The 23806-nt window shown below is 52.6% G+C and overlaps 11 protein-coding genes across 11 annotated transcripts; 5 read left to right on the forward strand and 6 right to left on the reverse strand.

Annotated features, from left to right (window-relative positions):
• Window positions 1-192: 192 nt before the first annotated feature.
• K460DRAFT_411361 (uncharacterized protein) lies at window positions 193-1545 on the reverse strand (the record flags this gene model as incomplete). Its single annotated transcript, XM_040937473.1, has 2 exons — window positions 193-1349; window positions 1431-1545. 2 exons carry the CDS (start codon window positions 1543-1545, stop codon window positions 193-195), a joined length of 1272 nt encoding a protein of 423 aa, XP_040782615.1.
• Window positions 1546-2656: 1111 nt separating this feature from the next.
• K460DRAFT_297606 (glycosyltransferase family 34 protein) lies at window positions 2657-4094 on the reverse strand (the record flags this gene model as incomplete). Its single annotated transcript, XM_040929722.1, has 3 exons — window positions 2657-3320; window positions 3367-3661; window positions 3704-4094. 3 exons carry the CDS (start codon window positions 4092-4094, stop codon window positions 2657-2659), a joined length of 1350 nt encoding a protein of 449 aa, XP_040782616.1.
• Window positions 4095-4288: 194 nt separating this feature from the next.
• K460DRAFT_216526 (uncharacterized protein) lies at window positions 4289-4850 on the reverse strand. Its single transcript, XM_040927284.1, has 2 exons — window positions 4632-4850; window positions 4289-4577 (listed from the first exon to the last, which is right to left on the reverse strand). The coding sequence occupies exons 1-2, from the start codon at window positions 4691-4693 to the stop codon at window positions 4367-4369; spliced, it is 273 nt and encodes a 90-aa protein (XP_040782617.1). The 5' UTR covers window positions 4694-4850; the 3' UTR covers window positions 4289-4366.
• A 1304-nt stretch (window positions 4851-6154) lies between these two features.
• Window positions 6155-9376, forward strand: K460DRAFT_297265 (uncharacterized protein; the record flags this gene model as incomplete). Its single annotated transcript, XM_040929694.1, has 2 exons — window positions 6155-7455; window positions 7579-9376. The coding sequence occupies 2 exons, from the start codon at window positions 6155-6157 to the stop codon at window positions 9374-9376; spliced, it is 3099 nt and encodes a 1032-aa protein (XP_040782618.1).
• A 1551-nt stretch (window positions 9377-10927) lies between these two features.
• On the forward strand, window positions 10928-13065 carry K460DRAFT_297376 (MFS general substrate transporter; the record flags this gene model as incomplete). Its single annotated transcript, XM_040929704.1, has 3 exons — window positions 10928-11292; window positions 11344-11480; window positions 11534-13065. 3 exons carry the CDS (start codon window positions 10928-10930, stop codon window positions 13063-13065), a joined length of 2034 nt encoding a protein of 677 aa, XP_040782619.1.
• A 301-nt stretch (window positions 13066-13366) lies between these two features.
• K460DRAFT_216563 (uncharacterized protein) lies at window positions 13367-14408 on the forward strand. The gene has a single exon (XM_040927285.1). It carries the CDS (start codon window positions 13669-13671, stop codon window positions 14287-14289), a length of 621 nt encoding a protein of 206 aa, XP_040782620.1. The 5' UTR covers window positions 13367-13668; the 3' UTR covers window positions 14290-14408.
• A 444-nt stretch (window positions 14409-14852) lies between these two features.
• K460DRAFT_372037 (uncharacterized protein) lies at window positions 14853-15980 on the forward strand. The gene is made up of 2 exons (XM_040934473.1): window positions 14853-15278; window positions 15340-15980. The coding sequence occupies exons 1-2, from the start codon at window positions 14987-14989 to the stop codon at window positions 15606-15608; spliced, it is 561 nt and encodes a 186-aa protein (XP_040782621.1). The 5' UTR covers window positions 14853-14986; the 3' UTR covers window positions 15609-15980.
• Window positions 15981-16982: 1002 nt separating this feature from the next.
• Window positions 16983-18730, reverse strand: K460DRAFT_360423 (CBF-domain-containing protein; the record flags this gene model as incomplete). Its single annotated transcript, XM_040932264.1, has 3 exons — window positions 16983-17120; window positions 17176-18055; window positions 18105-18730. 3 exons carry the CDS (start codon window positions 18728-18730, stop codon window positions 16983-16985), a joined length of 1644 nt encoding a protein of 547 aa, XP_040782622.1.
• Window positions 18731-18915: 185 nt separating this feature from the next.
• K460DRAFT_360424 (uncharacterized protein) lies at window positions 18916-19829 on the forward strand (the record flags this gene model as incomplete). Its single annotated transcript, XM_040932265.1, has 4 exons — window positions 18916-18946; window positions 19008-19459; window positions 19531-19753; window positions 19807-19829. The coding sequence occupies 4 exons, from the start codon at window positions 18916-18918 to the stop codon at window positions 19827-19829; spliced, it is 729 nt and encodes a 242-aa protein (XP_040782623.1).
• Window positions 19830-20048: 219 nt separating this feature from the next.
• K460DRAFT_216734 (phosphatases II) lies at window positions 20049-21888 on the reverse strand. Its single transcript, XM_040927286.1, has one exon. It carries the CDS (start codon window positions 21657-21659, stop codon window positions 20436-20438), a length of 1224 nt encoding a protein of 407 aa, XP_040782624.1. The 5' UTR covers window positions 21660-21888; the 3' UTR covers window positions 20049-20435.
• Window positions 21889-21986: 98 nt separating this feature from the next.
• K460DRAFT_421717 (transcription initiation factor IIF) lies at window positions 21987-23469 on the reverse strand. The gene has a single exon (XM_040938160.1). The coding sequence runs from the start codon at window positions 23309-23311 to the stop codon at window positions 22250-22252; it is 1062 nt and encodes a 353-aa protein (XP_040782625.1). The 5' UTR covers window positions 23312-23469; the 3' UTR covers window positions 21987-22249.
• Window positions 23470-23806: the final 337 nt, after the last annotated feature.

A 23806-nucleotide genomic window follows, 5' to 3' on the forward strand; every position in this document is an offset into this window, starting at 1 on the left:
AAAAGTCCAAAACGCTAACGGGAGAGAAAGAAAAACGCCGTCAATAATGGTGTAGAAATCGGAGTAAGTCCATGCCTGCCCGTACGTGCTTTCCAGATGCCCATGCTGCTCATACGCTCGTATCATCTAGTTACCATCATTCAACATGTCCCTGTGACTCCTAATACTTTCGCCTCGAGCGACGTACTGTGTTCAAGCTCGAATCCCAGCGCCTCCAGTCCATCGGAGCTTACGGAGACCCAGCCCAGTTCCCTTCAACCCAGAGGTAGCCTCTTTCGCACATCCTCCTACTTCAGTGCCGGCGACACCCATCTGTCCAAGAATTTCAGCGTGGCCGGCCTCTTTGCCAACTACATAGCCTGCTGAGAAGCTCAGCGCGCTCACTAGAACCACAACGCCAGCGCTGACAACCCACGTGAACAGGGTGGGACTAATTTCTTCAATGAGCGGACCTGTCTTTCGCGGCTTCTTAACAGCACGGCGATCTTTGCTACTACTTCGCGCACCTGCTACGACAGGGGGGCTTGCTTTACGCTTGGACTTGTCTGAGGGACTGCTACTTGCGGTGCGGGGAGAAGATGCCGTCTCTTCTGACACATCACCCAAGGCTACTGATTCTGGGACGAGACGGAGTGACGTTGGGTCGACTCGAGCGGACGAAGGGGCGTTCGTGCGTGGCTGCCCAGGTTTTGGGAGCCCTCGTACAGCGGCGGCAGCGGATAGAAGTGTCGATAGACTGGCGCGTAATGCTTCGTCGTGATCTGGTTGGTAGCTGGGCGCTATAACGTTGTAGGGCGAGTGCTGAGGATATGAGTGCTGTCGGTGCGAGTCTGGCCTTACATTGCGACGAGGGGTGTACACCGTTCCGGACTGCGATCGTATCGCTTGCTGACTATTGGGGTGCGAGAAGGCATTTGGTCGTGGTTGAAACTCTCGTCTTGACGATCGAGGGTAGTTCACTGCCGTTGCATTCTCATCATCGTCTTCATCATCTTCTTCTCTCTCCGACATGGTTTCCGAGGAAGCGACTGACTGCGGACTCCGAGCTGGGCGATTTATCTCGTGCCTTAGGGGTGACGGGCCGATGCCTTCATTCGAGGACGTCATGACCCTGTCCGATTCGCTCTCGCTCTCCTCATATTCTTCCTGACTGCTGTTCCCTCCTGCACCTGTGACCCTATACCCAGTGCCTATTTGAAACCGACCACCGCCTCGTGTACGTCTGTTTCGTCGGTGCAGGTTTGAGTCGTGCTGGACAGTGAGTCCCGTGGTAATAATCTCGTCGGCAGCGGAGGAGAGCGATGAAGAAGATGGTCTTGATCCGACTTCGATCCATGATTCTGTGTGGTCTATCATGTAAGCCTATGCATGATATTGAATGTGTACAGCAATCACAAAGGTACAAAGACAAGGGTGGATTTGGCGCTTACCTTCTGAACGTTGCCTAGAGGACGAGGGGACTGGCCGTGGAGGTTCCATGCTTGGATCCTGAGAATGCGTCTCTTCGGTCTGTCTTGCTGCTCGCGGTGGGCGGTTGTCGTGCATCGTAGACAGTCGCGAGGCCCAAGTTGAAGCAGCAGCGGTTGCGAGATCGGCCTTCTAGAGTATGCCCTCAAACCCTCACACGGTAAGGTGGTTGGTGGTGGAGAGATATGCGCTCAAGCGGACCGTCCAACGCTGGTTCCGATCTCGGTTCTTTGTTTTGTGGCGTGCGGTGTCCACCACTGTGGAGGTGAAGAAGGAAAGACAAGCACTCCAAACCAACAGGAGCACACAAAGAAGCCGAGACGCAAGATGAGACTCGAAGCCCTCCCCGCTTCGCCCACACGTCGCTGCCCACGTAGTTGGAGGTCAGATATGCCGGTCCTAGCGCACGGCCTCGAGCTGGCACGTAATGACGTTGGGGCGGGGGAGAAGGTGGATGCGGATGGTCGCGTCTGGTGGGGCCAGGACACGAGCGTAGAGGCGTCGAGTGTTGCAAGCTGCGAGGACAAAGAAATCCTAGAGGTAAGTAGAGGGCGAAGGAGTCAAGTCAATATCAAGGCCAAGGCGAAGGATGATGGAGGCTTGTCCCTGGCCCCGTGTGCTGTGCGTATGCACCAAGCCCGGTCACGTAGAGACAAATGGCAGCAGGGCGGGCGTTGGGCTGGCTTGTAGACGAATCACACGTCGCACACGCTCCTTTCCGTTTCGGGGGGCTGAGCAGTCTGGCGTGGTGCTCACGAGACAAAGTCTAGGTAGTCCCAAGGTCGTCTGCCTTTACTCTGCTACGATACTTGGCTTGGGCCCGACTGCTTGCGTTATAGCACACTATCCATCACGTCATCACCACCTTCATGCGCCCCGTTTAGTGGTATACACGTCTTCCTGCTATTTGTGCATGGCTCCAAAATCTATAAAGCTGCATAGGGGCATGATAAATTACTTCTAGGTGCCGCCAACCTACTGCCCTAGACTGGTATTGACCATGTTACAATATATGATACCGGACTGCGCCAACCAAATGCAAACCCCCAAACTTCGTGACCTTCTACGCGTATGGGTATTATGGCAAAATCATAAACCGAGTGGCCAGCCCAGAATCAATCCAAAATATGCCGAAAATGCGTGCGATGCTCGTGCTTATCATCCCCACCACCCCTAAACTTGGCACAGATCAGCTCTTCTTCTTCTCGTCCTTCTTGCTCTTCTTGAAAAAGTCGCTTATGCCGTCTTTGAACTTCTCCCAAGGGTTCCTGTTCAACCGGTTGCTGAGTTGGCGGTAGTTGTACATTTCGGCCCAGCAATCGCGACCCCATTCGCATCCCGCCATGTTGACCAAAAAGTCTCGATCCTGCTCTTGGTAGTGAATATTGGGGTCATCGCCCTGATCTCCGCAAGCGCCAGGCGGGAAGCTCATAATCTGGCGTTGCTGGATGAAAGCAACATGTGGGCGGATCCAGGGCTGGTTTTGGTACATGTACTCAAACGCGTCCTGCTCTTTGTGTTCCCACTCCATGTGTTTTTGCTCATAGCCGACAGGGTCCCACCATATGTCTAGCAACCTGTCGGTCCAAACACTCCTTCGTACCATGAACGATCCCATGTTGAAGCCGCCACAGTCTTGTGGAATAAGCATGTTGATCGAGTCGACCTTTCCGTCGCCAACCGCCGACCGCGTTTCGGGGTCGAGGTACTCATCCGTCAGAGGGTGTGTAATGTTCAAAGGATTGTACACGTTGATGTCGCGGTAGGTTATATGCTGCAGGCGCTTGAATATGTGCTGTTGTAACGAGTACGTCGGCTCCATGATGAAAGTATTCGTGTCCAACCACCAGAACCTAGGCCGTGTTAGTATTCGAAAACACTCTCTATACTTCAACGTACCATTCAGCGTGCGGATATTTGCGCATCGCATTTCGAATCGTGTCCACCTTCTCCCAACTTTCCCTCCATTCGTGTGCATAACGCTTCTTCGTGCTCATATCCACAATCTCCAGGTCGTAACCCCACTTCTTCGTATACTTCTTCTTGTTCTTGACGCTGTCTCTCTCGATGGCCCACTCGCGTGGACCCTTCCACTCCATCACACCTCCACCCTGGTTTGCTGCGAGGATAATGACGTATTTACTGCCGCCACCGAACATGGAAGACCGCCTGTACATCCGGTGTAGAGCTGTGGCTGTTAGTTATGGGTGTACAAAAGCAAGTTACGGCAACTCACGTGTTACATAGAAAATGATAAAACTGAGTACAACAAACAGTAGCACTCCTAGCGATCTTCTCAACCGCCAAAGAGTGTATCCAACACGATTTAAAAGCTGCATGAATTTGTTGCCCTGGTACCGGCCACGGCCTAGTTTCTCCTTCTCGCCGTAGCTGAAGGGCAAGCTGGTCGATAACCGTCGAAAGTGCTTGCCAAAGAAGCCTTGGCCTCTAGGAGTGATGCCGTTGTATCCTTTGACCTCAGCGCTCCGCGCCTGAGCTGATGCCCAGGTAACATTGTGCGATGTCGATCCATTAGCAAAAGGGCTGCTTCGGCCGCCGGTATCGTAGGATGTATTCAAGCCCGGACTCGACCACCCCCCAGGCTGAGGGGACGGCGATCTCGACATATCGAGGACACCTGGTGTGCCGGGGATTGTGGGTAGCGTGTCGCCCAGGGAGCGACCCGAGAGACCGCTTGTCGTCCCGAGTCTGCTACGTGCCTCTGCTATGTCTGGGAGGTTGAGGTTCGGCGGCTGCGCAGCAGAGGAGCGCCTTCGGCGTTGGCCAGCGGCAAAGGACGATTGAGAAGCCAGCGTGACTTATCGAGGTGGAGAGGCTGCGCGGAATGTAAAGACGCCGTGAGCGCGTGGCTTGCGTCGACAGGCCCACAAGACTGGGATTACAGTCGATATAGAGCCAGCGCAAGGTGTAAAATGCTCAACGGTATGGCACCGCAGAAGCAACGTGTTCGGTGTTTGAGGGCGAATGAGGACAGCTGGCGTGGAAATGCAGTTCCTCCAACGGTGAAGCGAGGCGGTCGCACTTGAGCGGGAAGGGAGCGTTGAAGTTGACGCAGTGTAACGCCGAAAAAGCTGCTATCGTCAATGGCACTTATCAGCGTGAGCGACAGTCGGCCAATGTGTTGAGGACGCAAGAAGGGCTACCGGCAGAAAAGGAGCGATGGTCGATAAGTAAAATTTCCGTATTCAAGCTCGCTGCTTGGCATCTAATCAGCAGGAGGAAATCCGAAAGGAGTGCAACTTGGCCCTGACTAGCAGATCCACTTGGCCTCCCGCACACACCTGCCCGTTATGTCACCATTTCTCTCGCGCGGCGAACTGCAACGGCTGGCCTGCGAGCTGATGAGGCTCAATGTTGAGCGGGCAGACAGTGGTAAACGCTAATCGGGGGGAGGTTAAGTAGCATATGAACAGTTTCGTGTTCAGATGGCGACATCTACTCCCGAGCAACCTCACCTGCGGTCGACGAGCATCGGAGCAATGGCATCTACAACGGCTTGCAAGAGTCTTTGTGCCCTTATCTAACTCTGGAGAAGTGTCCGACGTTGCTCAAATGACCATGCTACTCTGCGTTTGTCTATCTGTGCATCCACAGTAGAACTGCAGTCGCTACATGCGCCACCGCTTTGTAGATATACTTCTATGACCAATTTTTAGTCATGCTGCGCTCTGCCAAGTCGTATAGCAAATGATAGGGCTCTATACTAACCGAGCGCGCACTTGCCACTGAACGCGGGACCTACAGCTGAAGTTGCAGCGAGCCAGGGGTACTGTCTGAACTTGTACCAACAGCCCACCTTCTCATCAATGATCCTACCGTCGGAATATCATGAAAGTCCCACAACACTAGAGGTCGGTGCACAGAGACCGCGGCCACAGACGAGTACTTGCTTGGCAGAATGCTTTCGAGTGGTTGGTGGCCTGTCTGAATGAACTGGCGCTTAGGCGACCTGGTTCTCCAACCTCACTGGCTCACTCCAACATTTGGCCTGCCACGACATCCAGCTCCGCCTCGAGAGCGTCTCAGACGTCGCGTCGCGTTGTACATTTCCAAGCCAACGAATCTCGGGCGGTTACTGAGCCTCAAGCTCGAGAGATGGCGCCCACTACGTACCAGATGTGCCTTCTACCTCCAATCAGCTTCACCCTCGACCCATCGTCGAGTCTTGCCTCGACCAACGAGCTTTCACTCGAGCAACGTGACCGGCGCTTCTATCAGATTACAGGGTAGAACAGAGATCTAGAAGTAGAAGCTATGCAACATGCGGTATGGCAAGCAGGCGGCAACATGGAAGCCCATCCAAAGATCTGGGGTCGTGTGTCCGCGTGAGAGCCTCACCATTCTCCTTTTGTTCCGCCTGCTCCTTCTTCTTTACGACTTTATTCCACTCCTTCACTACGTTCCTCGTTGCTTTGTCATTTCTTTTGTTGTCACCTACACTCGCGTAATAAGTTTCGAGCCTTGTCTATACACCGTTTCGACAATAGAACAATAGCACACAATAGCAACGCCACAAACGGTCTCCGTTTCAGTTTCGAGTCTAAGATTGGGAACAAGGCATTGTTCATGAGATGCTGCTTTAATCCAGCTCACAAATTCCCCGCCTTCTCTCTTTCAGCCATCGAGATTTGCACCCACACGAAAAGCCACCGTAAAAGCCCCCAATATGAACACCTCAAGATCAGGCCCATTCGGCCGGCAGCCACAACCAAATGCGTCGTATGGGACGACGAACAAGACTACTACAGATCCGACAAATCGGGTGTACCACGGACACAGCCCTTTCTCGCACCAAGACGACCACGACGAACAGATACAGGTGCATTTCAATGGGGATTTTGACGACACCTCTACCTTGTCCAACACAATACAAGAGAAGGAAGGATGGAAATACACTACTCAGAATGCCTACCGAAAGGCTTCGGCGAAGCGCAACTCGAGATCGTACGCCTCACGCATATCCCGTCAGAAGAGCCGAAGGCGAGAGTTGCTAGGACGACAGGCCAAACCAGGCATTACTGTCGATACGAGCTTCACAAGGCATAAAGGCAACGCCCCTCACCAAGTGTTTCCTCACGATGATGAGCGGGCAACTGGAATGGTCAGGAAGCCTAGTTGGTTTAGTCTAGCAAGATCATCAACGAAAAACAAGGGCCTAGGTATCACCAAAGGCACTCCTCAACCGGGGGTCTCACACCGAAAAAATCCCAGTATTGACCGGAATGAGGCTATGACAGCAATTTCCTTGAGACCGGGGAGTAAGTCATGGCAAGATATTTCTCCTTGGGATCGACGCATTCCCATCGGCATTTCCGTCCCCACAGACAGTGTGTCTGACTTCAGCTCATACCAAGGAGTCCGGCATCGGGCAGGAAGCGACACTACGCTGGTCACTCCTAGCATAATCATCACGCCCGCTGCGGCAATGCAGTCGGTGTGGTCGCCTGACACACCATTTACGGAATCCGACTATACCCCCAGCATCCACTCGCGCAATCCTTTCAACGCGTCAAATTCTGATGTCCCACCGGTTCCAGCTCTACCTACAGGACTTGCGGGATCTTCAAACCCCCAATCCCACACTGCGGCACCCTCGGGTGGGAATGGTGTGCCCAGTCACATCAGGAACGACACGCTTGATTCTGTAGGAACTGCGTTCGAGGAGGACGACGACTTGAAGAGGAAAAATCGTATAATGTCTACTGGGACAGTTTTCGAGGAAGATGATACTCCTCTACGGGAGAAAACAATCGATGCACCTTTAGCCATCGATACTTCAACGGTCCCTACGCCACGGAGATCGCAAGGATGGTGGAACTTCATTACCACCCCGTTTGTGATGACACCCAACACAGCAACGTGGTCTGTAAACGAACGCACCGGTGAGCAAACACCAGATATGCCACTGTTGCCTACCCACTATTATACAAGCAAAGACGCACCAGCATCTCCATCTACCTACACTTGGTCAGCAGCTGAGTCTGCATCGATCCCGCCTTTGAAGTCTTCCGCGACCCCAGATGCCAGCCAGCTCGAGCCATCTCAAATGCATTCAAAAGTTGAAAGGGAGAGCTCCCCCACGACTGGGAGTCATCGAAACGCGACTGAAGTAAACGCAAACCCAGCGAATGCAGTATCTGTGAGCACAGGTAATCATCAAACTCAGCAAGCCACTTCGATCCCCGAACGAGTTGTGACATCGCCACTATCAGCGATGTCGGCATCGCCTGTTGTCGGCACAGCGACTATTGGCACTGTTTTAATGCCCCACCAAGTAGAAGAGCAGCCTCGACAGATCAATATTAACATAGAATTGCAAGACAGGCGGCCGCTCTTGAACAGTCAAACGTTTAGGGTCGATCCGCCGAGCGTACAGCAAGTTTACACATCTGCGCCTGCGCCCCGGGCGGCAAACGCAAATCCATCGACGCAAAAGCCTAGCAACTCACCACAGAGTCTTCCGGTGTTTGCTCCCCCACCCACCTTCGCCCAAAAAGGATCGCATTTCAGCTACGATGACATTAGCCGTTCCAGCTCGCCTGCATCTACTCCTGATCTCAAAGCACCCAAAAAGCACCGAAAAGTCTGCAATGTCATGAGCCTCCTACCAGTCGGCAAGAAGAGACAACAAAAGCACAAAGACGCACAGAAGGAGAAAAAGAAGAAGAAAAGAGGGGTGTGCTTCTGGGGCTGCTGCTGTTGTCTCATTTTCCTCATTCTTCTGGCAATCCTTATTCCATTGGTCGTTGTCCTTACGAGAAAGAACAACAATAAACCTACCACGACACAGCCAAATCAAGATGTCGGTAATCAATGGCTTAACTTACCTAACTATCCTCCTATGCCTACCGGTATATCCACTATCGCGCAGCCCGAAGCGGTGGAGGAGGAAAGTGGGTGTGTGGCACCAACGACGTTGTGGAGTTGCGCACTTCCAAAAGAGCTTCAGGGGTCTGTAAAACCGAATAAGCCGGACCAGCCAAACTTCAAGATCGGAATCACTTATGAAAACGGTACCTCAGCAGTGCTACCGAGACGAGCTGCAAATGCCGTATCAGCTGGTGCCTTTATCAGGTCACGCTTGCTTCGGATGCGTTCTGCGCTTTCGCCATCGCCAGCCCCTCCGAGCGATGCGGACATGAACTTTCTGGGAAAGACAACCGATGGGAACAGTGCTCCATTTGAAGGCGAGAAGACTCCCTTGTTTATCACTTTTCAAGACCCACAAGGCAAAGCATCTCGTCTTGCGAAGCGGGCTGATCCGAGCGATCCGACAAACATCACGGCCGTTATTCCTCCACCCATGCTTGATTCGGATGGCACTGCTGCATCGGCCAACCTCTTGCCCCTTCCTTCTGCGCAACCTCTTAGACTGTACAATCGTGGGAAAGACAACGAGTATTACGGCTTCTACACGTACTTTGATCGTTCTATCTTCCTAAAGCAAATCAACGGTACCAACCGCGGCGGAAATCCTGCCGACACGGACGGAGGAAGCACCAAGGATGCTGCGAATCTAAGGTGCACTTATTCAGAGACGCGATTCCTAGTTCAAATCTGGACCAAAAGTCAGAAGAGCAAGCCATTACTGCAGAATTCTGCTTCCAATGCATCGGATATCTTCAAGCGACCAGGTACCTTCCCTTACCCAGTCACGTTCACGATGGACCGTCATGGTGGGAATGCAGCGAAGAAGAATCTCTACTGTTACGAGATTGAGAGCGATGGCACCATCAAGAACGAGGCTTCGAAACGATACTTCCAGTTTGAGGATCGCGCGTTTGGAGGCAACCTCGTAAATGGTACGCAGGGCCGCGGAAATGTAGTTGGACCCATCGATGGGGGAACCGGAGGATGTCGTTGCCAGTGGCAGAACTGGCTCAATTGACCCGCGAGTCTTCATCTTGGGCATTGCCTATGTTGTACGCAGCACTTTGCATTCGGAGGAGTTCTGCATAGCGTTTGATTTTTGGCGTCTTTGCATCAGCATCTCTTACGTCAGCATACCATGTCAGCGACATGCAAAACACGTTCATACTACAGAGCCACTGGATGGATTTCATGTACAAAACCTGCTCGCCTAGATGGACTGTATCCAAGGCCGATTAGCAACCAATTAGCAATAATATTCATCCTTTTAATTTGCTTGTAATCATGAAGTCTGTGTGATACATGATGTGGATATGCAAGACAGGCAGCCGTCTACCCATTCACGCTCCCGGAAATAACGCACGCGATTGCACTTCTAATGCCCATCGAAGGGCATGTTGAGGATATACTTGCAAGGTACTTTGGTCAATAGCGCGCGGCCTGTCTCGGATTCTCCGCAAAAATAGGCGAAGTTCGAGGCTCCTTGTCCCGCGCCCACAGGAGCCACTCAGCTCGGCACGTTCTCCACACAGCCTTCTGATTGGCTACTCAAAACTTCATCTCTAGCTTTCCTTGAATCCTCCCACGCCGATGGCTACGGCAACGGCAATGGCTGTGTTCACGGACACGCGCGGGTCCTCTGAAGTCTGGTCTGCCGCCACGCCTTTCACAGAATTTGCTTGTATTTGCTTGTGTCTGATTTGCAAAAGCTTGGCCCAATTCAAGGCATGGCAGACGATGTCTCGAGTATCAGTTTGGGGAACACAACTCTGGGGAAAAGAAACGCACCAGCATCTCTTGGACAAGATCCATGGACTGATGCAGCCAGTGGAGCCATTGCACTAGTTTCTGAGCCTATCACAACGCGCTGCCGTCGCCGAACGGGGTACGAGGGACTGTCGCGTGAGCTCCTACCGGACTGGGTGGGGAATCAAAACTTAGCATTGGTATTAGCACCTCGCGTCTAGAGGCGACGGTCATAAGAATTTTTCCAACTGGACCCTTATATAAACAGCACCACAATCATCTGTCACTGTGCAGCTGCAGCTTCGCTCACTGAATCTGCGCCTGTGTTGCGCTCTCTCCTCGCCGCCGTCCCTCTCCGGCCGACTCTCGTGGCTTGCCTCCAACTTGCACACTCCGCCGCCGTCATTGAAAACCGTAAACGCGCCGTCACTCACCCCCACAGTCCGTCACCACCAAGAGGCAACGCTGCCATCGGAGCGTTCGGCTACAGCGGGCACTATTCCTATCATCATCTGTCATTCCCACTATCGAGGAATCGCCGACCACTCAGAAGCAATTCCTTTGAACGTGCTACACATCTGCATTGCAGGTGGGACTGCTGGTGCGACAAAACCTACCAATTTTCTCCAAGCGCATTTCAAAGTCAACGTCATCGAGCGGCAGCTAGACTCGGTCAATTCCAAGCATCGATCAGCGCTCACAGTGGGACAACGGCCGCCTTGACTACCAGTTGAGCACATATAAGCCACAGCTACGACCCTTGGTACTGGACATCAGTTCTTGACAGCTCCCCTACAGCATCTTTGCAACGACGTCTACCGTCATGACTTCTCCAAATGGGGACGCGTCCTCTCTTCGGGATTACGGCATCGCTGCACCTCACGGACCCAACGTGACCGGCAAGCATACTGCTACCGCAGACATGGATATCCGACACGACATGAGCGAGAACGAGGCTAGCGTATTCCATGCCCTCCTACACCCCGACGATCTTTACGATGCGAATGGGACCTACTGGGCTGATATGCCTCTGCGCCAGCGGATCAAGTTCGTTACCAACGTCGACGCACAGGAGTACAGGGCTGAAGCTAGCTACTTCTGGCAAATGTTCAAGAAGGATCCGCTCAGCCCTTTTAGCCATTACTTTAGGACATGTGTGATTCCTGGTGCTGGTCTTGGTTTGGAAGGGTAAGTGCTGCAGGTAGTCTACTCGCTCGTCCTCCACTAACTTCATGGTAGTTACGTCCTCTTCTCCATTGGCAATGTCAGGCCGTTGCTTCAGGCTGCCTTTCCAGCGTGCTGGAAGACGTTCAAAGTTTGCAATCAGACGTGGACGCAAGCCATTGATTACTTGGAAATCTGCGGTATCATTGTCGGTAAGTCGAGCATTCGAGTGTCCACAAGAGAGCCAATTGCTAATGTGCACAAGGCCAAATCCTGGTCGGTGTCATCGGTGACTGGTTAGGACGTCGCTGGGGTCTTATCCAGGACGCCATCATCATGTTCCTCGGTCTGCTTATGCTCACTGCTGCCTGGGGTGTGACCCAGAACGGCTGGGTCATTTGCTATGTCTGGGCGCTCTTCTTCTACGGCATTGGCGTCGGCGGCGAATACCCCATGACTGCCACCGCTGGCATGGAGAACGCTGTTGGATCCGGAAAAGTATCCACCAAGGAAGATCGTCTCCACCGCGGCAGGAAGGTCACCAGTGCCTTCCTGATGCAAGGTTGGGGCCAGTTCTTCAACCAGATCATCCTCATCATATTGCTTCTCATCTTCCACCACGGCTCATCACCGCCCTACTCGAAGAACATGGCCCAATGGACCTACCGCGTTTCGTTCGCAATCCCGGCTGTTGGCACCCTGTGGCTCGTCTACTATCGTTACTTCAAGATGAAGTCGGCATCGAAGCAACTGATGCTGTCCAAGATGAAGTCTAACGTAACAGGATATGATGTCACTTCCCTGAAGCTTACCATCTCTTACTTTGGACCACGTCTTCTCGCGACTGCTGGTACCTGGTTCGCCAACGACGTCTTCTTCTATGGCAACAAGCTCTTCCAGAGCGAGTTCATCGAGGTTCTGACGCCGGGCAATAAGTCGGTCATGACTGGGTGGCTTTACAACCTGGTCAACGTTGGAGTTTCCCTGTGCGGGTACTACCTGGCCTCCTTCCTCATCGACAACAAGCTCTATGGCCGCAAATGGATGATGATCGTCGGCTTCCTGGCCGACTTCATTCTGTTCATCGTTCCCGCCTTTGCCTACAAGTACTTCACGAGACCCGAGAACATCCACGCCTTCCAGGCCATGTACTTTTTGTCTTCCTTCTTCAATCAATTTGGACCCAACAGCGTCACCTTCTTGGTCGCCGCCGAGGTTTTCCCTACGCCAGTCCGAGCTACTGCTCACGGTTTCTCGGCTGCTGCGGGTAAGGCCGGTGCCCTGCTTGCGTCAGTCCTCTACAACTACATTGATACGCAGACCAAGTTCTACTTTGTTCCCTGGTTTGGTCTTGTCGGTGCTCTTCTCACCTGGCTATTCCTTCCCGACACGACTGGCATCGACCTCAAGGAGCAAGAGCGTCGCTGGGCGTTCATCCGCGCCGGCAAGGAGAACGACTATCACGGTATTGCGATCCACTGGAAGCATCTCTCATGGTGGGAGCGCTTCCGCGGCCAGCACAAGGGATACGATGCGGCCAAGGACTACGAGCAGAAGATCAATGAACTGCGCGCCGATTGGTTCGAGCGCCAGCAGCATAAGTTTTCCGAGAAGCACGGCTGGGAGGCTGCTGAAGCTGACGAGGATGACCATGCCGACGTTCACAACTACTTCAAGCGTACGACTGCGGGCGGACCACTGAAACCCGAGCCGATGATGGCGGCCACGAAGAACAAGTCGCTCTCCGAGACTGGGTCGAGGAGTAGCGGTAGCGATGCGATTACGAGGGAGAAGTGAATATGGAAAACTGGTAGGGGGGGTTTATGTTGATGCATGTTGATTTACTTTTGCATGGCTTGCGTAATGATTTGAGAGAGCCGAAATATCCAGGCATTGAAATGGCGTTATTCCTGCGCCGCATAGCGTAGACTTTTGAAAGCAGTCGCATTGGCTGCAATAACAATGTGTGCACCCGAGTCCAGCTTCACGTCGCTTGCCTTTGATTGATGTCATTCCAAACTGACACATATGAAATCCACAAAGGCATTCAGGGCTACCTTGGAAAGATCAGCTGTAGCAACCCACTAATTCCAAAGACATGCTGGTGGACGGTTGGAACCAGTACTTTGCAGGCTGGGCGAAAAGCACCGAATGAAAAGCGGAGCGTGGCTGCACAGAGACAGCTGAAAAGGTGCACACAAGACATTGTTTCGCACTCATGGTCCCACGACAGCGCACCGCTGCGGCGCGCCGCCTTCGGAACACGACATGTTTCAGACACAGTCAAATAGACAGATTAGCACGGTGAATTGCCATGACAACAATGGCTCGGCTACCCCAGCCTTTTGATGGGCGGCAGTGAAACAGCAGCGGCTGGGGTCAAAATGTCGATGGCTATCTATGGGGGGGAGGAGGCCCCCCCCTGGAGCAACGTCATGTATGGAGACGGTTGGGAGATATGGGGTGACACGAAGCGTGGGCATGCAACAAGCCTCTCCAAGCGCGCAATATATTGAAACGAAAATGCGCAATCTGTACCTACATTGCGAAAATCTGCACGCACTGCTGGACGGCCTAGCGAAATTCGGAGCCGGTAAGAATAGGCCTAGCTGGTGTGGCGTGCGAGCGAGGGCTACCAACACACTGCATGTGAGAACAATCTCCAGAGCCCAGCAAGGAGGAATGCAGCCATCCTTTTTAGCAAGGTCACGCTTTGTTCATTCTCGGCACACACACACACACACACACACACACGCACACATACGCGTCGCTAAAACAGAACCAGAGCCAAGCCTTGCCCATGAGAAAATTGTGACGAAGATGGTTGTTGGGAATGTGCTATTCATAGTCGAAGGCGAGACAAAGCCCCCCGGGACACGCATAGTGCAGGCACCGTTCGCCAACAAGAGGGCGGAGGGGGGGCGAGAGTGTGGGTGGCGTTGCGCTAAAAGGGTGGAAGATCAACAGGCTGCTGCCGATGGATGGACAAGCGATTGGAGTGGAGCGTCTGCCCCTGGCTAAGGTAGCCAAGGACAAGCCTCCCGTGCAAGTGTCGGATAAGGTGGTGGGCCAAGCGGACGACTGCCAGTGGAGTAGGTAGTGGAGTGAGGTTGCGTGGCACTAGGAACCACCTCCTTTAATTATGGTTTTGGGCGTTCAACAACTCAACTGTCCGTGAGCAGGAAAAGACTGGGAAGACCTGGATAGGAGACCAACCTGACAAAGGCTTTTCTTCGGCGGCGCAGTGGGGGAGCGGTTGGATGTCATGGACGCAAACAGTCGGGCGGCGTTTGCATTGGGATAGCCTCGCCGTTGCAATCAGAAACTTGGAATTGCCTTGGAAGGATGCTTGTGTGCCAGCCGCCTATCAGGGAAGCGGCGTCTGTGCGTGGCTGGGTCGTGCCTGCCTGCCTGCCTGCCTGCCGACGAAACACAAGCCTCCCTGCCTGCCTATGGGGCGGCTGGGCAAAAGAGCAGCCCTGGAGAGGCACAGACCTCGAGGCTGTCGCACTGTCGCAATGCCCTCGCCCTGCACAAATAAATAGCACTGGCCGCCCTGTCTTGCATTCCTTTCTTCTTCTTTCATCCCCCCATTACAAACCCCAAACCCGTTAATATCACCTTGTCAGAAGATATCCTTTCGCTGCCACCCATCCAGCATCATCTTCTAACCTCCCATTCCAACACCCAACCCACATCCACAACCACCAACACCAAGATGCGTTTCTCTGCCGTCTCCGTTGCCCTTTTGGCTGGCGTCGTCGCCGCTGCTCCTCAGGTTCAGCCCATCTCCCAGATCAGCGACGGCCAGATCCAGGCTCCTCCCGCTACCCAGGTCCCCGCCGTCTCTTCCGTCGTGGCCTCTCCCCCAGCTGGCACCTATCCCGCTGCCTCTCCCCCCGCTGCTGCCTCGTCCGTAGCATCTCCCCCGGCTGGCGCGTCGTCCGTGGCAACCCCTCCCGCCGCTGCCTCGTCTGTCGCTACTCCCCCCGCTGCCACCTACCCTGCTGGTAAGTTGACCTCACCTCATGTCTAGTTCATCAAGTAGCGTGTACTAATTTGCATCTCCAGTCACTCCCTCAGGTGCTACCGCCACTCCCATCAGCCCGGCTTCGTCTCTACTCGTTCCCATCGTTCCTGGTAACGGCACCGTCGTTGTCCCCAGCTCAACCGGCGCCGTCGTCTCGAGCTCTGCACCTGCTGCCAGCAAGTCTTCCGGTGTCGCAGGCAGCGCTACCCGCAGCTCTGGCGTACCACAGCAGTCCACCGGCGCTGCTGCCGGCAACGCCATCTCCTTCGGTGGCCTCGTCTTCGCCCTGGCTGCTGGTATCTTCGCTTAAACGCCCTGCCCCATCATTGGCCATTCATTCCCCCCTTTCACATCACGGCACTGGACTTGCGCGACATGTTGCTCGCCTCGTCATCGCTTCTTAGCATACCAACCATGTACTAGGGTTCGTCACCAAAGGACGGCACTGGTGGTTACTCGCTTTTTTGGTTCTTCCATGACATAACCGGTTGCATGGTCGGGTTCGATTACATTCGATATGCTGGAGTAATATTTGCATCATGGTGGTTAATAGTCTATCGAGTCGGGTTTGGCGCTTAGGTATGACTGCATGTATCCACTAATGCCACAACGGATTGCATGTGTGTCGTGTATAGATAGTTCTTGAATCAAGACATCGGCGCCACAAAAGGCGCCCCCAAAACTCTGCTTGCCCTTTCAATACTTTGTTCTGCTAGTGATGCTGCATATCTATATGCTGCTGTACCCGTCGATGGTGAAGCCACTATGCACGACTCCCCCGCCTCTTGCACAACGGAGCACTGCTTCCTAACTCATACATCCACTGTCCATCGACGAACTCGTCTCTCGAAAGGAACCCTTTCATCACCTTCCACATTCCACACCCCTAAAAGCCCTCTCTCCACATCTCAACAGAGCAAGTTAACAGAGTCTCGGAGAGGTCAACTAAGCCACAAAACGCCGCCCGCAACAAACCTGCATTAGCGGTACCCTTAGCTTTCCAACCATGCATTGCAGCTCAACACGCGTTTCTTTTTTTCTCATCCTCCTCCCTCGGACACGCTAGAAAACCTCTCTTTTCTAGTTCCTTCTATTCAATATTCGTCGAGCATGGAGGCCCCGAAACTGGGCGTAAAAGTTTCAAACGTTCTCGTCGCGCATGGGATGGGTGGTGTGGTGTGGAGGGGTAGGTACGTTTCCATGCACCTGGCTCGTTTCAATCGATCGATCAATCAGCGACAGCTTCAGCTACATGGGCTGGGGCTAGAGCATGTATGTAGTAGGTTGGTAGGTAGGAAAATAAAGTTGCGGGGAAATATGTATGCAAGATTGCGTCGTGCTACGTAGTGAAACGACCGCACTTCACGTCCAGGCCTCGTAACTTGCGCAATTATTACGTGACTTCCTAAGGGTGGAGGAGGTCGAGTTAAGCTTTCTTGGAGACAGATGAGAAGATTGATTGCGTCTTGTAGGCGAGCTTTCGCTATAACAAGGCACGGCATATTGCCTGGTCGTGGGTCTGGAAGCGAGAGACGGTGTGTCTTATGTGTAAGGTTGAGGTATACCCATGGGACGACACACAATCCTCTGCATGTCAGAAGTGAGCACGTAATCACCATGGCCATCAGAGGGGTATCAGAGTAGCACAGAACAGTCGTGTTCAATCCCTGCTTCTATTGACCGTCTATTGTGCCTCGATGACCTGCGTAAGCAACTGGCCCAGTGGATTCAACCCTTCGTCAGCGGTGAAGACCCGCTTCGGTATTTCAAACTCGACCTCTGGCTCCTTCTTGAGATCCCTGTTCAGTTCAACGTCGAGGAGCTGCCGTCATGAATTAGCAAAAGTCTTTTGTGTGTTTCCGAAGGGGAAAACATACAGCAGTGTAGGAGTGATCTAAAAAGTCCTCCAAGTTGTACGACCGTTTGGTAAACTGCCCACTGATGATCTTCGCTAGTGTGGCAACATTGGGATGGTAGTGGCTTTGCAGCGCCTCAAGCTCCCACACACTGCTCTCAATAGCCTCACTCAGCATGGGATCTAGCTCATCCATGTCGAATGGATCGTCCATGCCCTCTTCCTCCAACTCCTCTTTCAGCGCTGGGTCGCGAACCTCGCGGTGCATCATGAACGTGCAGGCGGGATGTCGCTTGAACATGTTATATATCCACGGAATGACTACAACGATGCCTGCGGGTGGTCCGTGGAGTGCAAGCCGTGAGAGGCGCTTGATGAAGCTGGCAACAAGGGCGGCGGGCAAATGTGTCGAGGACATGAACGTATCGAGGAGGCGGAAAAAACGTGATCGGTGCTTCGAATGTAGGAGACCTTCATCTAGGAGAGAGTAGAGCTTAAGGTAGAATGATGCGTAGTCGAGATTCCTTTCCGAAATCAGGTAGTAGAGCCCCGACAACGCCAGCAGCGATGTGGCACCACCGACGTCGTACGAGTCTGTCAGGAAGTCCATAAGCATCTCAGGTTGCTGGAACCATGGGGCGATTTGGTAGGAGAAAGTGGTGAGAATGGACTTTCGTTGCTCTTTGTTCAGGCCCGCTCGCATGGTCGCGAGCCAGGCTTCTTGGGCCTTCTCTTTGTATGCTTGGAGGGATGGTATAGGGCTTTTAGTTTGTGACTGTAGATAAAAGTGTTGAATATCGGCTTTGGATTTCGGCACTTCGTCGAGCGTGGCTAGTAAGGACATGCTGTTGGCGGCTACCAACTGCCTGACAGTAATCTCGAGATCAGAGTCGAGCACGTTCCTATTGTAGTCAGTAAAGTGGTCTTCCCCTTGAGCGCGTGTCTACGTACTTGATGGTTTGGAAAGTGAAGTACCGGATATCGTCAAACTGCTTGAAGTACTTGTCGGAAAACTCGTCTCGGTTCAAGTCATCTGCCGGTAGGTTAAGCAGCGTTTGGATGAGCCTTGGGAGAGGTCCATTCTTGACATTGTGGTCCTTCTGCGTCGTCGATTCCTCCTTGACCAGCCGCATCACTAGAGTCAGGGCCACGGATTGCTTGGGCGGATGCTCGCTGCGGAGGAAGTCGCTGAACAACACGTCCAGGTACTCTCGGTATCGTTCCTTGAGCCAAGACACAATGACTGCTTCTGCTTCTCCCAGTCCCTTGCTCTTCACCATGTCCCCCGTCGCAAGTAGGCGTGAGAAGACTCGGCAAAGCGCGACTGCAGCCAGTATTGGGCCTTCATTTTCGACTTCTGGTTGCCTTGCTATTTGTAGGAGGGTAGCAATGTTGTTATAGTGTCTTCGCGACTCGAGGATCTGCGCTTCAAGCTGTACAATCTGGGACTGAACATCGTCGCCGTCCTCGCTGGGAGACTTTCGCCGGCTTTTTGATTTGGTTTCGCGGCGCTCTGGTTTGCTTGGGTCCCGTTTCCGCTTTGCGCCAGCAACGCTGGCCGTCTTTGTACCCGACATGTTCTTGTGAAGACGGTATCTCCAGACCTTTGCCCTCTTGCGCAATCACGGTCCCGTTCAAAAAAAGTGAAGGCGGCCGACCGAAGTTCGGCTAGCGCATCCTTGGCAATTGGGGAGAGCCATCACGAAAAGCTAGCTCCGCAACGACTACACCACCTCCAAACTCCCCACTCTCATCTACAGCAATGGCTTCCCGTCTGGCAAGGAGCGCGGTCGGTGAGTACTCGCGATCCGATGCAATTTCGATGCCATTGACCCCCATGCTCACCCGCAATAGGCGCCGCCCGTCTCCGCCCATCGCTCCCTCTCCGCGCTCTTCCTTCCATCGCCGTGCAGGCCCGCTACAACTCCAATCTTCCCCAGGAGGATCCCAAGAAGAAGGCTCAGTCGCTTCTCCAGGCGATACCCGTCCCCGGAAACAGCCCCCTCACCAAGGCCGCTGTGCTCTCGGCCGGCGCTGGTCTGAGTGTCGCGGCTATCAGCAACGAGCTCTACGTTGTCAACGAAGAGTCCATTGTCGCTCTGTCGCTGTTGACCATCTTCTGGGCTGTCGCGAAATATGCTGGACCCGCGTGGGGAGACTATGCGCAGCAGCAGGTTGAGAAGATCTCCGGCATCTTGAACGCTGCCCGTGCCGACCACACCACGGCCGTCAAGCAGCGCATTGAGAGCGTCCAGGATCTCGGCGGTGTCATTGACATCACCAAGACCCTATTCGAGGTTTCCAAGGTACGGCACACGGGAGGGGAGAGATGGATAAGATATCCCTTTAGCCCGGCAGTAGACTGACAACCGAGTAGGAGACTGCCCAGCTCGAGGCTCAGGCTTTCGATCTCGAGCAGAAGACCGCCATTGCCGCCGAGGCCAAGTCCGTTTTGGACTCGTGGGTCCGTTACGAGGGTCAGGTCAAGCAGAGGCAGCAGCGCGAGCTTGCTGACTCCATCATTGCCAAGATTGAGAAGGAGTTGGAGAACCCCAAGACTCTCAAGCAGATCCTAGACCAGAGCGTCACTGACGTTGAGAGTAAGCTTCGACCGTTCATCACTGGAAGATATGAAATGCTAACAGCACGTTAGGGATCATCTCCCAGAAGGCATAAGCGTCCTCCAGCATTCATCAGCCAAGTTCATTCAATGTTACATAAACCTGTGCAATAGTCAAGCTCGATAAATAGAGAGTACCCGAGGCTCGGGAAGAGGCCGAATTGATCTCATTTTGTGTTTTTGATTGACTCTGATTCCCTTCTCAATCTACAATCTCGCCCCCCGAACCTTTTCCAACAACCCCTCAATATAATCTCTTCCACATATTTGCGGCTTCCTCACTGATCGCATTGATATCATAGCTGACGCCAAAGCCGATAATACCTTCTGCATTCGTAGAGCTTCCGACCAAAAACTCATTTTCTCGTGCTCCAACCCCTATACTCAAACTTAGATAGTCTGTGACTAGATCCTGCGTTCCCACGTTGCTCACTGTCGTGTGTTCCACGCTTGAAAAATGCGGCTATCGACCCCACCCACGAGACACCGCATGTTGCTCCATATTGGCCTTTCCTTGGGGCTAGGGAGCCTTGCGGAGGCTGATGATGCGGTGCTAACCGCGCATGCCCTTCTCCATGATGTGCAGCGTCTAGCAGAAGTCGCCACAGAAATTTGAAACAGTGAGGGGAGAAAAGATGGGATGCTAATCTACAGTGAGTTTATTACGTCTGATTTCGAGGCGGACGTAGTGTTGAATCTTTGCAGGGGCAATCGTCGACCATTTTGCAGCAATATGGGGGCTCAAACTTTGGCCCGATCGGATAGGGCGAATCTAGAGCTGTTTTGGCATTCGCAATCGCGTCTAGATCCCGTTCCCCGTCCATTATGCCTGCTCGATCATCTAGATATGCTTGATATGGCGCCTTCGGGATCATTCTCTTGTCATCCTCCCACACGTTGTACCCAACCTCCTCCCAAATTTGAAGTTGCCTTACAAGGTTGGGATTTGGCTTCACTTTTCTCTTCATTTGAACAAACTTTAGAGCATCTCCGTAATTCATGCAGTACTTTCGCATGAGATATGCAATAATAATAGTTGGCGAACGCGACCGTCCAGCTTCACAATGCACTAGTATCGATTCTGAGGGTGGTAGAGCGGAAAACAGTGGAGATGAGGATAGCTGCAAGGCTGGAGAGGCCATTCGATCGATAAAGTCACAGATGTCGCTCATGTAAACTAGGACGTCCAGAGTTAAAGAGTCTTGACATCGGATAAATATGCGGCGGTCGGTTGGCTTCTCTGCTCTTAGCATCGCTAATTTCCAACCACATAAACATTGGTACAGTGAAACCATGGCATTGATATGGTTTTCTCGGAGCATTTCTGGGCATATTGAGGCTGGGACGTCTCCAAGAACTAGGCCGGGTACAATCTCTGCCACCCAGGGATCAGGAAACCTCTTCTTAGTAGTTTGTTCTGCGTTGTGAAGATTAAGACTCGTTGTGAGAGTGGTGCTGCTGTGTGGCCAATTCTCAAGCTCCCTGTCGATGAGGTCAGTCATCTTTTGTGCTTGATCGTTCATGGTAGCAGTTTGGCCGCTGGACTGTTCTTGCAAGTCTTCGGATTCAAGCGAAGAGCGAGATTCGGATCGCAAGCGCTTCCGCATCAAGACAGTGCCATTTCTACTCGACGACGGGCGTTGGCTATTATCGTCAGCCGAATCTACATAGACTTCAGCGGTAGCCATGATTGCATCTGCTATTTTCTTACCCTCAAAGGAATCCTCGCTGGCACCCGAGTCGCATTGAGGGGCGTCGTGCGTCGAGGAATCGTGGCTGTTTACGCCATCAGTGAGCGAGGCTCCGTTTGGCGCGTTGCTGGAAACACTGATGCTCTGGTCCGGCCGTTGTCCAGCGGTGGCAAGAGGGGAAGACGGGGATTGCATGGTCTATGAAGAGATGTGGCCTGCTGGAAGGAGCGTATAGGTTGAAAATAACAGCGCGCAAGGACCCAGGGCTAAGGCATAGAGAACTGTTGAGGGTCAGCAGCGTGGTCGCCACAGGCCGTTCAGGAACAGTGCCTGGCGGAAGAAGAGGCGAGCGAGGCTGACAACAATGGCATCGCGAGCAGTGGCTAATCCCAAATGTAGATCCTCGCACTTCACTTATGACCGACTGTCTATATAAAATCCTGTGGTTTGGGCATTAGGCACAGTATAACCTGTTGATGTCCAGGCACCAGGTGACGAAAATTGTGCTGGGTGCTGAGGCGTGTGGGAAGTGGTATGTTTTCGTTTTCGTTGAACCATCAAGATGTTCAGTGGCGAAGCTTATTCCACAAACTACCATGCTCATTGGAGCTCAATAGTGATGCTGCGAAGTATTACTCTAGTACCATATTATGGCGTCAACGATAGCATATTACTACTGTTTCATTTACAGATATCTTCTTTGAAGACTGGGTATCGCCACTAAGTCAGTATTTCTTCCGTTGTATATTTGTCCATGAGGTCATGTCACGGCTCCAGACAGGCTCCTAGACAACGTCTTCCATTTCCTCCTCACCGTCCGATTCTCCCTCTCCCAACCCCTCTGGGGCTGCTCCGACCTGCCTACTCGTGTCCCTTTCCTTGTCAAAGATAGCTTGCCGCTGCCACGTGCTTGCGAATGAGCCGGACTTGACGAGGTGCGCAATATCGCCAAGCACCTCCTTAAGGAACTGTTCTGGCTGCTTCGTCCGCGCCTTAAGCGCCTTCATCGGCCAGTACTGGAACTCGTCGAAGCAAGAATGTAATAGATCGATAAGCTCGGCACGAGAGATACGAGCAGCCTTGTTCTGTTGCGACTTGGCCTTGCCGATTGGCCTGATGAAGTTCTTGAATCTCTCGTTGAGCGTGTTCTGGGTCTTGAAGTCGGTGACGTCGGTTTCCTTGGTGATGATCGTAGTGGTATGAGAGCCTTGGATAGCTTGCTTGATGCGTTGGGCGCTGAAGTCCTTGTACTCCTTGGTCTCGAGCGGGTTTGCGTTGTACTGACGTGTCGAATGGCCGATGAGCGCAGTCTGCTTAGGTATTGCTTTCTTGTACTTGCTACGCTTCTGCACGCGTGCTTTGGGATCTTGAACACCACCGTAGCCCCCCTGTGCACCGCCTCTGTTCCACTGACCATAACCGTTACCTCTGTAACCAGGCAGGTCCTTTTCCGTAAAGACATATGTATTCCCAAGCAGCGTCTCTGAAGCTGAGGCTGGGTCTAACTGGAAGGCACTCGGCAGATTTGCCTTTGCCCTCCATCGGTCGTTGAGGAAGACTCGCATCGGTTTTGTCTTGTCGATACCGCTCGTTGTTGCGAAAGCGAGAACCTCTCCTATTTGTATCTGGTCGTTGTCGTTGCCTTCAGCAAGGTCGTCCCATTTGGAGACTGCGTCGTACAGCCAGTCGGGGATGCGCGTGAGCCAGACGTCCTTCTGGACTTCGTCCTTTGGTAGAGTCATCTCACCAGTGTCCTCGAAGAAGTCATCGTCCATGTAGCCACTGCCCGAGGGCGTCCCAGCGTCCCGATCCATCTTGACATCGGGGTCTGCCTTGATGCCGTTCATGACGGGGGAGGTCGCTGCTTCGCCGCGTATAGTGCACTGATGGGGGTCGAATGTGTTAGGAGTGAGTGTGTTGCTTTGAAGACTGAGACGGGTCAAAGAACCGCTGTGTGGGGATAAAGCGCGTCGAGCGTGTGAACCAAGGTTGAATGATGAAAGACAATGGACGGTGGAGAGCACTACCTAGTTGCAGGGTAGGGCTAATTTACTAAATAGTTCTTACTTAGTAATTACTATTTAGTAATTACTAAATACTAAAATTAGTAAATTACTAATTAGTAATTACTAAAAAAAAATAGTAATTACTATTTAGTAATTACTAAATAGTAACAATTAGTAATTACTAGTTACTAAATAGTAATTTAAATAAAATAAAAAAATTACTAATTTATTTATATATATTTATATATATTATATACTAAAAAAATATAAAATATATAGATATATATATAAATAGCCCTAAAATAAATTAAATAACCAAAAAAAAGTGAATTTTTT

The sequence above is a fragment of the Cucurbitaria berberidis genome (assembly GCF_010015615.1).
Source record: "Cucurbitaria berberidis CBS 394.84 unplaced genomic scaffold K460scaffold_8, whole genome shotgun sequence".
In the NCBI taxonomy this organism is placed as follows: Eukaryota; Fungi; Ascomycota; class Dothideomycetes; order Pleosporales; family Cucurbitariaceae; genus Cucurbitaria; species Cucurbitaria berberidis.